This window comes from Protopterus annectens, chromosome 5.part1 (genome assembly GCF_019279795.1).
Source record: "Protopterus annectens isolate FY-2018-M chromosome 5.part1, PAN1.0, whole genome shotgun sequence".
In the NCBI taxonomy this organism is placed as follows: Eukaryota; Metazoa; Chordata; order Ceratodontiformes; family Protopteridae; genus Protopterus; species Protopterus annectens.
The window spans coordinates 408,893,997-408,906,463 of NC_056736.1; the positions used below are offsets into that span (position 1 = coordinate 408,893,997).

At 38.3% G+C, this 12,467-nt stretch overlaps 1 protein-coding gene across 3 annotated transcripts in view; it reads left to right on the plus strand.

The window, feature by feature from the left end:
* Window positions 1-12,467, plus strand: part of PPEF1 (protein phosphatase with EF-hand domain 1) — an 829,637-nt gene that overhangs the window by 573,548 nt on the left and 243,622 nt on the right. For all 3 annotated transcript variants that reach the window (XM_044073062.1, XM_044073063.1, XM_044073064.1), the window contains one exon: window positions 482-850. In XM_044073062.1, coding sequence (XP_043928997.1) covers window positions 482-850 — 369 coding nt within the window. The remainder of the gene's footprint in view (window positions 1-481; window positions 851-12,467) is intronic.

Here is a 12,467-nt window from a genome sequence, read left to right on the forward strand (position 1 = left end):
ACAATAAATTAAAGAAAGAGAGCATGTATCTTACAACTCCCTTTTTCAGAAACAAAATAAATTACCTTGTGAGGTAGAATTTTGAAATACAGTTAATTAAAGTATACAGATTTTATACTTGTCTTAATGTGATTATATTTTTCCATAATTTTTGTCACTCTCTGTTTTTTAAATGTGCTTTTGAGTGGTATCTCACATTCCTACTGGAGGCAGGAAGAGTTATGTGTTATTTGGTATTCAGATTTTATGCTGACTCGATGTTCAGAAGTTTAGATGGAAGCTTCTACTTTTCAATGGCCTTTGTTCCTACTTTCAATGTCTGTACGTTGAGAGGTATGCCCACAACAGTATTGAATGGAAACTAACAACTACGCTTAGTTATAAAAATGTGGTTTAAACTTTGGCATGTTTTGGTAAATATATATTATGATAAGAATGAATTAAGTAATAAAGTGTTTATTAATTGACTATTTTCTTGCAGTTCAAGTCAGCCCTTCGGCCACCACAGCAGAATGTTTCTGTTAAGAATGATAGGAAGAGAGGGGCCCCCAAAGGACATAGTTCTTCTCAGATGGTACGCAGCAATCGAGCGTATTTCTCAAGAACTCATAGCAACTCGTTACAAAGGGAAAGGACAGAATCATCATCATCCCCTTCATCACCTGCAAGGTACAGGAATCTGAAGAATGAGCCATTAATTCACAATAAGGAAGATGTTAGTGATGAGACATACTTTTCCAGTGCATTGGATGACAACCCTGTCCTTGATGTGTCACACATAGACTCATTAATCCGCCTCTCAGAATTAAAACCAAAAAAGATTACAAAGGAAGAAAAGGAGTGGAAACAGGTAAATAACATTTATTTTCTCTTTGCTTTCATCATTTATGTATTTCTCTTATTCTTACTGTCATTTACTCACATTGAAAAGGAGGATGCCAATCTTTCTTGTCAAGGTCAGAAAAACATTAACTGAAAACTGAAATGTAACAAGTATTAATAATACTTTATTTCAAAATATGTCAAGAGATATTAGACCTTATAATACCCAATGTTTTTAATTAAATGAATGTTTACAACATTAAACATTCAACATTATTAAAAACAGAACTTTGAACATAAATTTGATGTGTGTGTGTGTGTGTGTGTGTGTGTGTGTGTGTGTGTGTGTGTGTGTGTGTGTGTGTGTGTTTGGGTATGTCCATGTGTACATGTGCATCTTTCTCTTTGTTTTCTCTATCTGTATATGCCTAGACATACTCACACATACACACACACACACACACACACACACACACACACACACACACACACACACACACACACACACACACACGCACATATATATATATATATCTATATAAATATGGGTTCATATTACATTATCGAAAAATAACAATCAAACGATCAAAACTTTGAAATAGCAGCATTTCGAAGCTTGTATTGTGGGGGGCTGTGCCCCCCCCCTAAATATATATTCCAACTCCAAGATCACACTATAGTGAGGAAAGGTCAACTATTCCAGTCATCACTGTACTGCAATCCTACAATGCAATCTTCGAAATGCTGCCATTTCGAAGTTTTGATCGTTCGATTACTTTATCTTTCAATAACGTAATAAGAACCAAATATATATATATATATATATATATATATATATATATATATATATATATTACATGGTTCCCCTGTGTTTTGTCAAAGGTACAAAATGTTAAAATGTTGAAGGTACATAATGTCTCACCAGAAAATAAATTATAAAATAAAAATCCAGCCTCAGCAGAGAACGACTGACACTTAATAAAATAATATAAAATAACACAACAGTGACGAGTGCTTTTGTTTCACAAACGAGACTTCATCAGATAATAAAATGCCATTGTTTAACATCTGAAATACGCTTCTTAACCAATCAATTAAATACCATTCCAAATCATTAACCCTTAGGATGCCAGTACTTTAAAATATTTTATGAACAATTAAATATCTATTGCAAACAAGTTGTATGAATTAAAAACATGTTGTTTGATAAAACTAGGGTCCTCAAACCAGTAAAAAATTATAAATAAAATGAAATGCAATGTATCCAAAACCACACCACTTTTGAGGAAAGCCACACTACTTTTATGAAACATAGGGCCTTCATACAACAGCTGCCTTCTCCGCAACTACAGGTTTAAGAGACCCATACTCATTAAGTCCAGGGAGTAAAGTGGCATTCAATCTAAGCTGTCACACCAGTTCTTTCTTTAATAGAGTTAGTTTTCAGTCACCACCCCTGGGATTTAGTTTTATAATGTCTAAAATCCAAAATTTAAATTTTGTAAACTTAGTCTCCTTTTTTGCATTTATTTCATATAAATGCTCATAAATTCTAGTCTTTAAAGCTCTCTCAGTCTTATCTATATAGAAGACTGGACACCCTTCACATTTGGCTAAGCCAATCAGCCTATTGGTACAACAATTCCCATTTCTGAGATTTACCCTACTACACAACCCATTCTCTAAAAGTACATAATCATAATATAAAGGGATTAGCCCCTATTTGAAAGAGTGACTTTGGGTAAACTTCCTTCATATAACTGTTTAAAATTTCTTCCCATTTTGAATGTAAATATAGGCTCTTGTCCAACAGTTTTGTATAAATCTTTATTCACTTTAAAAATATTCCAATTGTTCTTAACTATACCCTAAATATGGTTGGTGTATTGATTGTATTTCATAACTAGAGCCTTCTCATACCATCCGTCCATTTCCAACCTTTTGATTTATCTAACCCAATACTTAAAAGCAGTTTAAATTTTTTTACCCCAGCCCTGATACACTTCATCAATAATTTCAGTCTAACTTGTCAGGATAATCTCTAGTTAAAAACATCTCCTTCACTTTAATAAGTTCAGGCCAAACATCTTCATGATGAGATGTCATTCTGGCGATACGTATGGCCTGCCCTCTTACCAAGTTCTTATTTTGGAAATGTGGATGATTGCTGGAAAAGTGTAAATAACCATTACAAAATGTGTCTTTCCTAAAAATGTTTGACTTAAAACCTCCTGTCATGTGTGAAATAGTGGTGTCAAGATAGTTGAGACCGTCCCTATTCCAACAGGAGGTAAACTTAAAATAACCTGATCAAGGTTCAAATAGTCCATAAATTCACCAATTCCTTCCACATTACTATCCCATAAAATAAATATGTCATCTAGAAATCTGACATATAAATATAAACACCCGGAAAAGGGGCTGTAGAAAATGTATTAATTTTCCTACCGTAGCATCACCAGATTGATGTACACTGGGGTAAATGCTGCACCCATTGCCACCTCTGGGACTTGTTGGTAATATTCTCCTTGAAAGTGCAAAAAATTGTTCTCTAAGACTAATTCCTTAAGTTCAACAAATTAAAGGAATAGTATCATTGGGCAAGGTGGAATGGTGGTGTAAAATGTAAAATATATTTTAGAAACAGCGTATAACAAGACGACTTCAAGGTGAAAGCAAAACAAGTCCATTTACTGCTTAACTATATTTACCACACATTTATCAAGATCAGTTTCAAAACATACAGTTCCAAACCTGGAAACCTAAGGCTAAGAGTAGTGGCTAAATTATGGGAGACAAAATCTTGAACACTAGCTTTTGCATGTTTTTGTTTCACAGTTGCTTTCTGTAATGATTGTGCTACATAGTTTCTAATCAAAGTCACTTTCTTGGTTAACTTTGCTACATATGATCACCCTAGTATGTTTTATAATTGATATAATAGTTTTCAAAGTGTTGTTTCTTAGTTTTGCAATTGCTTGAATCACAAATTATTCTCTTTCAATGAGAAGCGATAGTCTGTCAGATCACAACAGAAACAGCATTATCTTAATTTGTTATACATATCACTTTCTCAGTGCACACTCTCATGTCTGTACTGGGCAATTTCATATGTAAGAAGTAAACTTGGTGCCATTCTTTTATCTCCAGGATACATGTTTTCATACCACAAATCATCTTTTCCACTAGCAGCATGTCTGATATCACCAGAAGTGATAATCTTACAGTTGTAGAATGAACCCAACCACTCCTCCCAGATATGTGGCCCTCATAGGTTCATAGGTTCATAGGAGGTGACTAGGCAGATGGCTTTAGGGCCTTTACAAGCCTAGCCATGTAAAAACCCGAGTATCCTTATTGACCATATTTTATGGTTGTTGTTAGAAGAGCGATTTTGTGATCAGCACCAACTGCCCCTGTCCATGAGGGACAGAGGTGCCACCACCAGGGTGAATTTATGGTCACCCATCCAGTTGTCAAGGTTACGCATGAATAGGGTCACTGAGGAGCTCTGCTTCACATGGAGTGGAAACTTATATTCCAGAGGAGCAGAAATTGCTGAGAGATGTATTAGTGTCTCCAGCATGTTCTGTTAATGTCACAGGCTAGGTTTAGATCCCTGGAGTGAGTTATTCTTGTCCCATTTGATTTGCTGATATGCAGTATTTCCATTAGGGCAGGGTCCAAGACTCCTCTGTAAGCTAGGCACAGGTTGCCTGTCAGTAGCCTGTATAATACAGAATTCAGTTACAGGGCTTTCAGTCTTTCCATGTAAGTCATGTTTTGGAGGCCTTAGATTCTCTTAGTCAGAAAATGATTTCTGTGGTCTCTCCAGTTGCTGCAGGTATCTGGTGAGGTACATACAGAAGGGAACATTGTGCTGAATTAGTGGTCTGATAAGGGTGAAGTACAGCAGAGCTATAACCTCCCTGGTCTTGGATGCTATGCCCTTATTTATGCAATGTGTAATGTAGAATCTTTTATTACCTCTACAGATACATGGTGATCAAAGTTAAGATTGCTATCAGCCTGTGTTCTCAAGTCTCACACCACTGAGTTTAAGCTTAGAAGAGTGCTATCTATATCATAATCAGCAGGGGCTATTTTTTGTCAAAGGGGATAAGGAGGCATTTTTTTGCATTACGTTTTAGTCTGTGAATTTGGCACCAGTCATTTGTCTGTGTTGGTCCTTTCTATAATATGTTAACCTCATTGGGGGACTCTATGATTGCACTGAGTTTATGGTCATCTGCAAACTTGGTAATCCACAGGCAATCTACCTTCACCTAGACTTCAGAGAAATAGACGCCAAACAGTAGAGGGCCCAGTACAGATACTTGTGGTACTCCACAGGTAACTGGCCTACTGGTGGAGATGGACTCCTCAATTTTGACAGTGTGTGTTCTGTTGGTAAGCCAGTTGGCTACCCATCTAGTAATTCCCTTTTAGGTTTTGGTCCCAGCTAAACAATGCCTTATGATTGTCTTTAGCTAGGGCTGTTAATTTAGACTCATATGTAGCCTTAAAGGACTTAAGATATCTAATTTGCTTGTTCAAGCTGTGGAGGATATTCTTCCTCTGTTGAGTAAGTTCCCTACTGTTCTTAGATATCAGTTTATTTATTTTGTTGTATAACTTATTTACACTTACATTCCACCAGGGTGACTTGTTTTTTAGGAAGACCTGGTATTGTTCCTATTAAGTACAGCTGAGTTAATGTATGTGTTTAAGTGGCTATATAGGGCATTTGTGTACTCCTTTGCATAGAAGTCATTGTTAGCTATGTTGGCAGGGGTTTTGAAACTTTTTATGCCATTGTGTAGTAGGTAATAGTTTGCTTTGGAGACATTTTTCAGTTTTTTTTTACTCCTGTGGGGGTGTCAGGTTTGATCTTTACTTCAGATGAGACAGAATTATGGTCTGACCTTGCCAGGGAGGGCAATACACGGGGGTAGTGCAGTGACCCTCCATGTTGCTGAGCACTAGGCCCAGGACTTTTGAGTCCCTTGTAGGGGTGCGGACCAACTATTCCAGGGAATTTGAATTAACAAAATGCAAGAACCTTAGAGTGATCGTGTTTGTGCTTATGTAAGTCACCCAATCAATGGAAGGATAGTTGAAATCTCCCATGACCGAGCTGTTTGGCTGTATACCAAACAACTCTAGCAAATCAAGGTAGGCAGTGTGCTTCTCCTGGTTCATGTTGGGGGACCTGTAGCTAGCGATGATGTGGAAGGGTTTTTTACCTATAGTTAATTGAACATGGAGTAGTTCAAGAGAGTCATCCTGTTTCGCCTGTCTCGAGGTGTATTTGGATTTAATGAAGATGGATACACCTCCACCTCTGGTTCTTTCATGCTCCTTTTGGGGTCTGAATGTGTGAAAGGCATTGAAGTCTTGTATGGCAGGGGTGCTCTCAGCAGCCTTAACCAAGTCTCAGTGACTGTGCAAATGTCAGCATCTTCCAAGATGAGGATTGCTTTCTGGGAGTGCAGTTTACTGTTTAAGTTCCTAGCATTAAGCAGCATGACCCTGAGTTTGCCTTTAGTGGCTTTCTTTACGTAGAATTTTTGTTATTTGGGCATTGACTAAAAAGGCACTATGGGGGAGGCAAGCATCTTTGCCAGTATCCAAAAGCCTTGATGAGACAGGAGAAGGCCATCACTGGCAAAGCAGCATGGACTGTCAACCATGTCTTCTCAGGCAGAGAGATACTGGATCCCCCTAGACTGACACCAGAGACCAAACCAATTATTGCAATGAATGATGTTTTGACTGTATTGTGCCATCATCTTAGGTGAAGGTAGAATGCTGCTTAGGGCTAGGGACATACCTGCCTGGGACACATAATCTGAGAATTCGGTCATGTTTCTCTTCATATAGTCCAGAGAGGTACATCTCAAGTCATTGAGACCAACATGTATTATGACAGAGTCATAACGGTAATTGTTGCTGAATGACTTGAGTGTGCGCATGATTTGATGGGTCCTGGCATCTGACAGGCAGCTGACCATGAACTTCTCCTTCAACCTGGTGAGGGGGACATCTGTGTGTGTCTCCATTAAGTCATCTATGACCAGAACATTTGGTGTTGATGTGTTTTGCTTTAGGGGCCTAATTGGTGAGACACTGATATGTGTGTTGTTATGTGTGGTGGTGGATTGTGTTTTTTACCAGTATCTGTAAGTTGTTTGCACTTTGGTAGGCTCTTGGTGAGTACTTCCACATATGTGGGTTTATGTGTCTTGACTTATCTAGTAGGAGAGAGCAGTTGTGTGTTCTGACAACCTATTGCATGTCTTGTTTTTTGTTATGTGAGAGGACAGATTAAAATTTCATGGTATAGCTTAACCTGTCACATACTGTATTTGTTTGCTTTAGGAGCAAGTGGTTGTCAGTATACATGAGGCAATTGCTTCACTGCCTTAGGATGCCCATGTCAATCAGGTTGGCTGGAGAAATAGTAATAAACTGTCCATCCATTATGGCAGGTATATATTGTAGTAACTAGTGGGGATGGGAAAGATAAACCAGGGTTTGCTTGTGAGACTAACAAGGGTGACTATTCTGTGGAAGGCTAAGGGTGGAAGGCTGTGCCAATGCCCCAGAATGCACAACTGAGTTGCTCACTGGATAGCAATGTGCAACTGCATTGTGCACAGAGAGGCAGTGGAGCTAAGGAGGGCTCTCTAGCAGATATCAAGGGAAATTATGTTTCTAAACATTTGCATCTTTGCACAGCAGTGCTAAATCCTGTTGTACGGTGCTTAAATACAAGCAAAGTTAAACAGTTTTTAACACAAATTAACCAAGAGGAAAGACCAAAACTGAGTATTTTCCAACAATTAGCAACTCAGATGGGTCTTGGGCTGCATACTTCTACCACAAGGGTGCAGGAGGGTCTTCTTAATGTAGGATGGCTGGTTTTAGTGCTCAAGTAATACCAAACAGCTTAAATTCAGCAAATCTGTATCTTAGCCTATGCTATGAAATACAGAAGTGCTACAAATTCAAAGTGCAGAAGAAAACAGTCACAGTAGTAGAAACAGCAAAAAAATAGCAATTAATCAAAATGCAGTTCAGAAAAGTGTGATGCAAACTTAAAATATACTTATTTTTTTTGTTAAACACAGTTAGAATACATACATTGAACTAACTTTATCCTACTCATGAAACATCAATATTGATCCATACTTTGCTGACAAGTTGCAAAAAAGTCCAATCAAAAGGCCCTACAATGATAGAGACTTTGCCCTCCAAAAATGTACAAAGACCAGTAATCTTGTTTAGCCTGGTCAAATCTAAACTCACCTTGAAGGATAGATGTTTTCACCAAAACAGTGCTAGAAAAGCTAAGCTAATGTATTCCTATGTTCAAGGCTGAGCTCTAAAAAAAAATCTTAAAACAAACAAAAAAGAAATCTCAGCAAAGACAAACATCAAAGTTGATATTTATTTGGTAAAACAGGAAGAACACTTGAAAAACAAAAACAAACAAAAAAAAAAAACACCACAGCTCCTGCTAGTCTGTTAGAAGACCAACATTTTTATTAAATACAAGGAAGGATATATGAGGAATCATAAATAAATATGGGTTTTAGTCATTTGCCTACCTTTGTCTTAATGGATAATTGTGGATAGCTAGAGCCATTTACATGAAACAAACACACACACACACACACACACACACACACACACCAGGAAAAATTATACTTGTGAAATCCAACTCTATAGTGGATTCATGTAGACTGCTAAATGCATACCCAAAACAGATTTACAGGTGTGTGTGTGTGTGTGTGTGTGTGTGTGTGTGTGTGTGTGTGTGTGTGTGTGGAGAAGAGTTCAGGGTTGTGCCTGCCTGGACAAATCAGCTCTCCCTCCAGCATCTTGCTTCTAAGAGTGTGGAAATTGCATGCTTTTGGACTGAAATACATATAAACATGTATATTGAAAGCACATTTTTCTGACCAATTACATTTCCCATTCATTAACCAGTCATACCAGGTAGCTTAGTCTACCCCCCCCCCTTTTCAACAGGATTTAGACCACTGCAAACTAAGAGTTTTATTATCTGATAAAGTCTTTATATGATGGCTGATTTCAACATTTGCATCAACAGGCTTTCCACAAACACCCCACGCACGTTTCCATTGAAGCCAAAGGAAAAAAAAACAAAAAAAAAACAAAAGAATTCTATGTTTTTTAAACTGTAACAAGCTGATTTCAACTTGTTACAGCTTAACCCACAGGAAGCCTCTGTACCAGTTGTGAAGACTGGTAGAGGTGGGTGAAGGCTGCCAGCCTAGCCAGATAGAATTGTGCAGATAATTCTATCATTTGTAAATATGGATGTTGAACTTAAACAATGTGGCAACATTGCCCTCTGCTGTAAAAAAAGCTAAGTCAAGCATTTCTTGTTGGTCCTTTGAAATTAAAATTATTTCATCACTGCCTTTGCTGGTTACAAGTCGGCTCCAGTCTGGCTAGATGAAGGCTTCTTGCCAATTGTTTTAAGGCTAAAGTTAATGACCAGAATTTACATGTGGAATGTCCTTTTTGCTCTAAGTGTAAAATAATGTAAATGCAGTTTCTGTCAGCCTGGGAACACAAGGAAAGTGTGAAATGATGTAATGTTCAGAACATTTTTGTCTGACTATCCAACTCAGCACTCTGCCTGTGTCCTGTGTAAGTTATCTTAGACTTGTGTTTTCTTTTAGAGAGCTAGAAACTAAAAAGTTTAGACTAAGTGTTTTTCTGTGATGTCAGAACTGTACTACTGATTTATTTTAAGTATTTCTGTGTGATCTCTGAACTCTCTTGACTAGCACTGACTGTGTAGTAGAAAGTATTGTCTTGTGGTTTTAATTATTTATTATTAAATATTTTAAAACATTTTAACTGTGGCTGGTTTTGTGTAGAGATAAGGTAAGCTCTAAGAGTACATTGCATGTATATAAGGATCCTTACCAGGTCACTCTAATAAGCCTTGAGGCTGTTTGGTCACATCTACTAATTGGATAAGAATATTGCACAGTAATAATTGGACGCCCTTTTAAGGGCCTATGAGTAGCTGATAATTATTCGTGGGTGGTGGCAGCTGGTACTACCGTATAGTCTAGGTAAAAAGGGGCACAGCTGGAGAACCTGTGCCAGACTTCCTCAGAAGTGTCTGTGTGGTTGTGTAAACTTTTATCTCAAAGTGTGTGTATGTGTCAGCTACTTGGGCAGGGACATGAAGCACTGGTTGGACAGAGAGGGTGCTGGAGATTTTAGCTTGCCCACTAGGCTGAAATCTGGATCCTATAGCTGTGCCAGTGGGGAGTCTTATTGGGGACCTGAGGAGCAAGGGAGCGACCAGCCCCGGACTGACTGTGATCTCTGTGTGCTCTTAAGGGAAATTGCAATTTTCTGTGTGTATTTGTTATCCTTTCCTCTCATATGAGACGCCCTCTCTGGTGTTAGTGGTGAGGATTGAGGCCCCTTGATTGCTAGGCCAGGGCACAGGCGTCACACCAGTATTCAGAAATAATTAATAATATAAGTATTAGAATTTCATACCTATTAATATTAAGAAAATGAATGTATCACAGAGAATACCACTTCTAAGGAACAGTCTTCTCATCCACATAAAGAAGAGTACTTCTCTTATTCTGTTCAAACATAACTTGGGAGAATGGAAGGGTAAATGCAAATCCACCCCTGATTTAGCACCAATGGCCCGCAGGGATAGGGGGAACATGCAATTATCCCAAAATATACTTGTTCACCCCAACTTAGGAGATTCATGCTGCAAAATATAAGGGCTAATAGCTATTATGGGAATAAAGGACTAGGCTTCTTAAGGTCCTTGCATATCAATAGCATAGTAACTACTTATGAAATGATGAAACTATATATGGTGATGCAATATCTGTTGTTCCATTAACCTTTTAAGTGAATTAGAGAAATATTTAAAAATTATCCCTGATTTTGGGCCTCTATCCCTCGATTATTTTTGACTTTCTCAAGATTTCTAAAAAACTAGTTGAGAGGTATGCTGCAAAGCACTCATTGTAGGTGTGCTGCTATGTGTACTGATATTGGATATATTCAGTTGGGTGGTGAAGCAAATCGTATTGGTCTTGTGGTCTTCTGTGATGTTCTATATGCCAGGAAAGGACTTAGAATTAAAGCTGAGCTTCATGTACCTTATTATTATAATCCTTGAGATACTTGAGTACTTCTATGTTTGAAAGTTTCTTTACAAGTGTGGCTGGTAGCATGAGAGTTACAAACACAGCTAAGATGTAAATCATTGCAAGTCCTCCAATTAACAGCAGAGGCCATCTTTAATTTTCAGTAACCTCAGATTGTCTCAGTATTTTGAGAGTGAGAAAACATGGCTTAGTTTGTGATCCACAGCTCTCAAGAAAGGAGTGTTTAATTCATTTTCAACCAGAAAGATTAATCTGGGCTTTTGCTCAGTGATTTTTGCAAACATTTGCATTTAAGACATTTTTTTGTTTATTTTGGTGGTTGGTAGGAAGCCGCGGTGGTGCAGCGGTAGCATTGTTGCCTCACAGCAAGAGGTTCTCCCGTTTGATTCTCGGCTGGAGTGCCTTCTGTGTGGAGTCTGCATGTCCTCCCCATGGTTGAGTGGCATTCGAAAGGCATGTGTGAATGGGCGTGCCTTCGTTGAAGGTTGGGCATTGGGCTGGCACCTCGGCACTGTAAAAATCTACTGCATTAGCAGACCGGAGTTCCGCTGTGGCGACCCCTAACTGGGAAAAGCCAAAAGAAGAACAACATGTGGGCTAATAATAATAGGTTATACAGTCTCTTGTTTACAAACTGTGAGTGGAACTTCTTTTTCTAAGGGGTTCATTGTTTCAGTTGTTTACTACCATCTATGAGTCTAACTTTTAAGTTGAAGGGTTTTGGCACTTTATGGGTAAAGTCATTAGAGATTTGGCTGGATGAGGAGGAGTCTGGGCAACTACAATCATTTTGTTTTCCACCTCGGGGTCTACACATCTGGAAACTCTATACTTTGAAGCTTAAGCATCAGCTATTTTACACTCATGTTTTCTATGTAGTGCTCCTAATTGTTGATGTGTTGGAGGCAAGGAGGAAGAAAGAAGGCTGGATTCATTTCTTTGGATATGCCCAAATACAGACAGATTTTGGAATGTAGTAGGACAGATATTTGAGAGGATTTGGAAGACTCACTGCAGCTATCAAAATCTGTAGTCTAAGAAAGAGATCTCTGTCTCTCTCTCTCTCAGTGGAAGGTTAGAATGGCATATATTGTGCAAGCTGAACAACACATAGCATCATTGATAGGAGCAGAACATAGAACTCCTTACTGGTTGAATTATTTACTCACCTAAGATTCACTGAAGGATACTGGTGCTGTGGTATCTACCTTAGGAAATAACCAGGATGAAATTTGCAATTTCTTTGCTTTAAGTGTCATATGCTTTCTGACTTTCACCAGAGCCAGACTATGGTAAAATGGGGCCCTAGGCAACATAATGGATCAGCTCCCCCCCCCAAAGCCACTCCTCCCCTTGAAAACCATCCCAGTGTCAGATTTCTTGGCTATTTTTCCCCATTTACCATACACACTTTTCATACCTTTCAGTGAATATAATATTTTGTTCTTT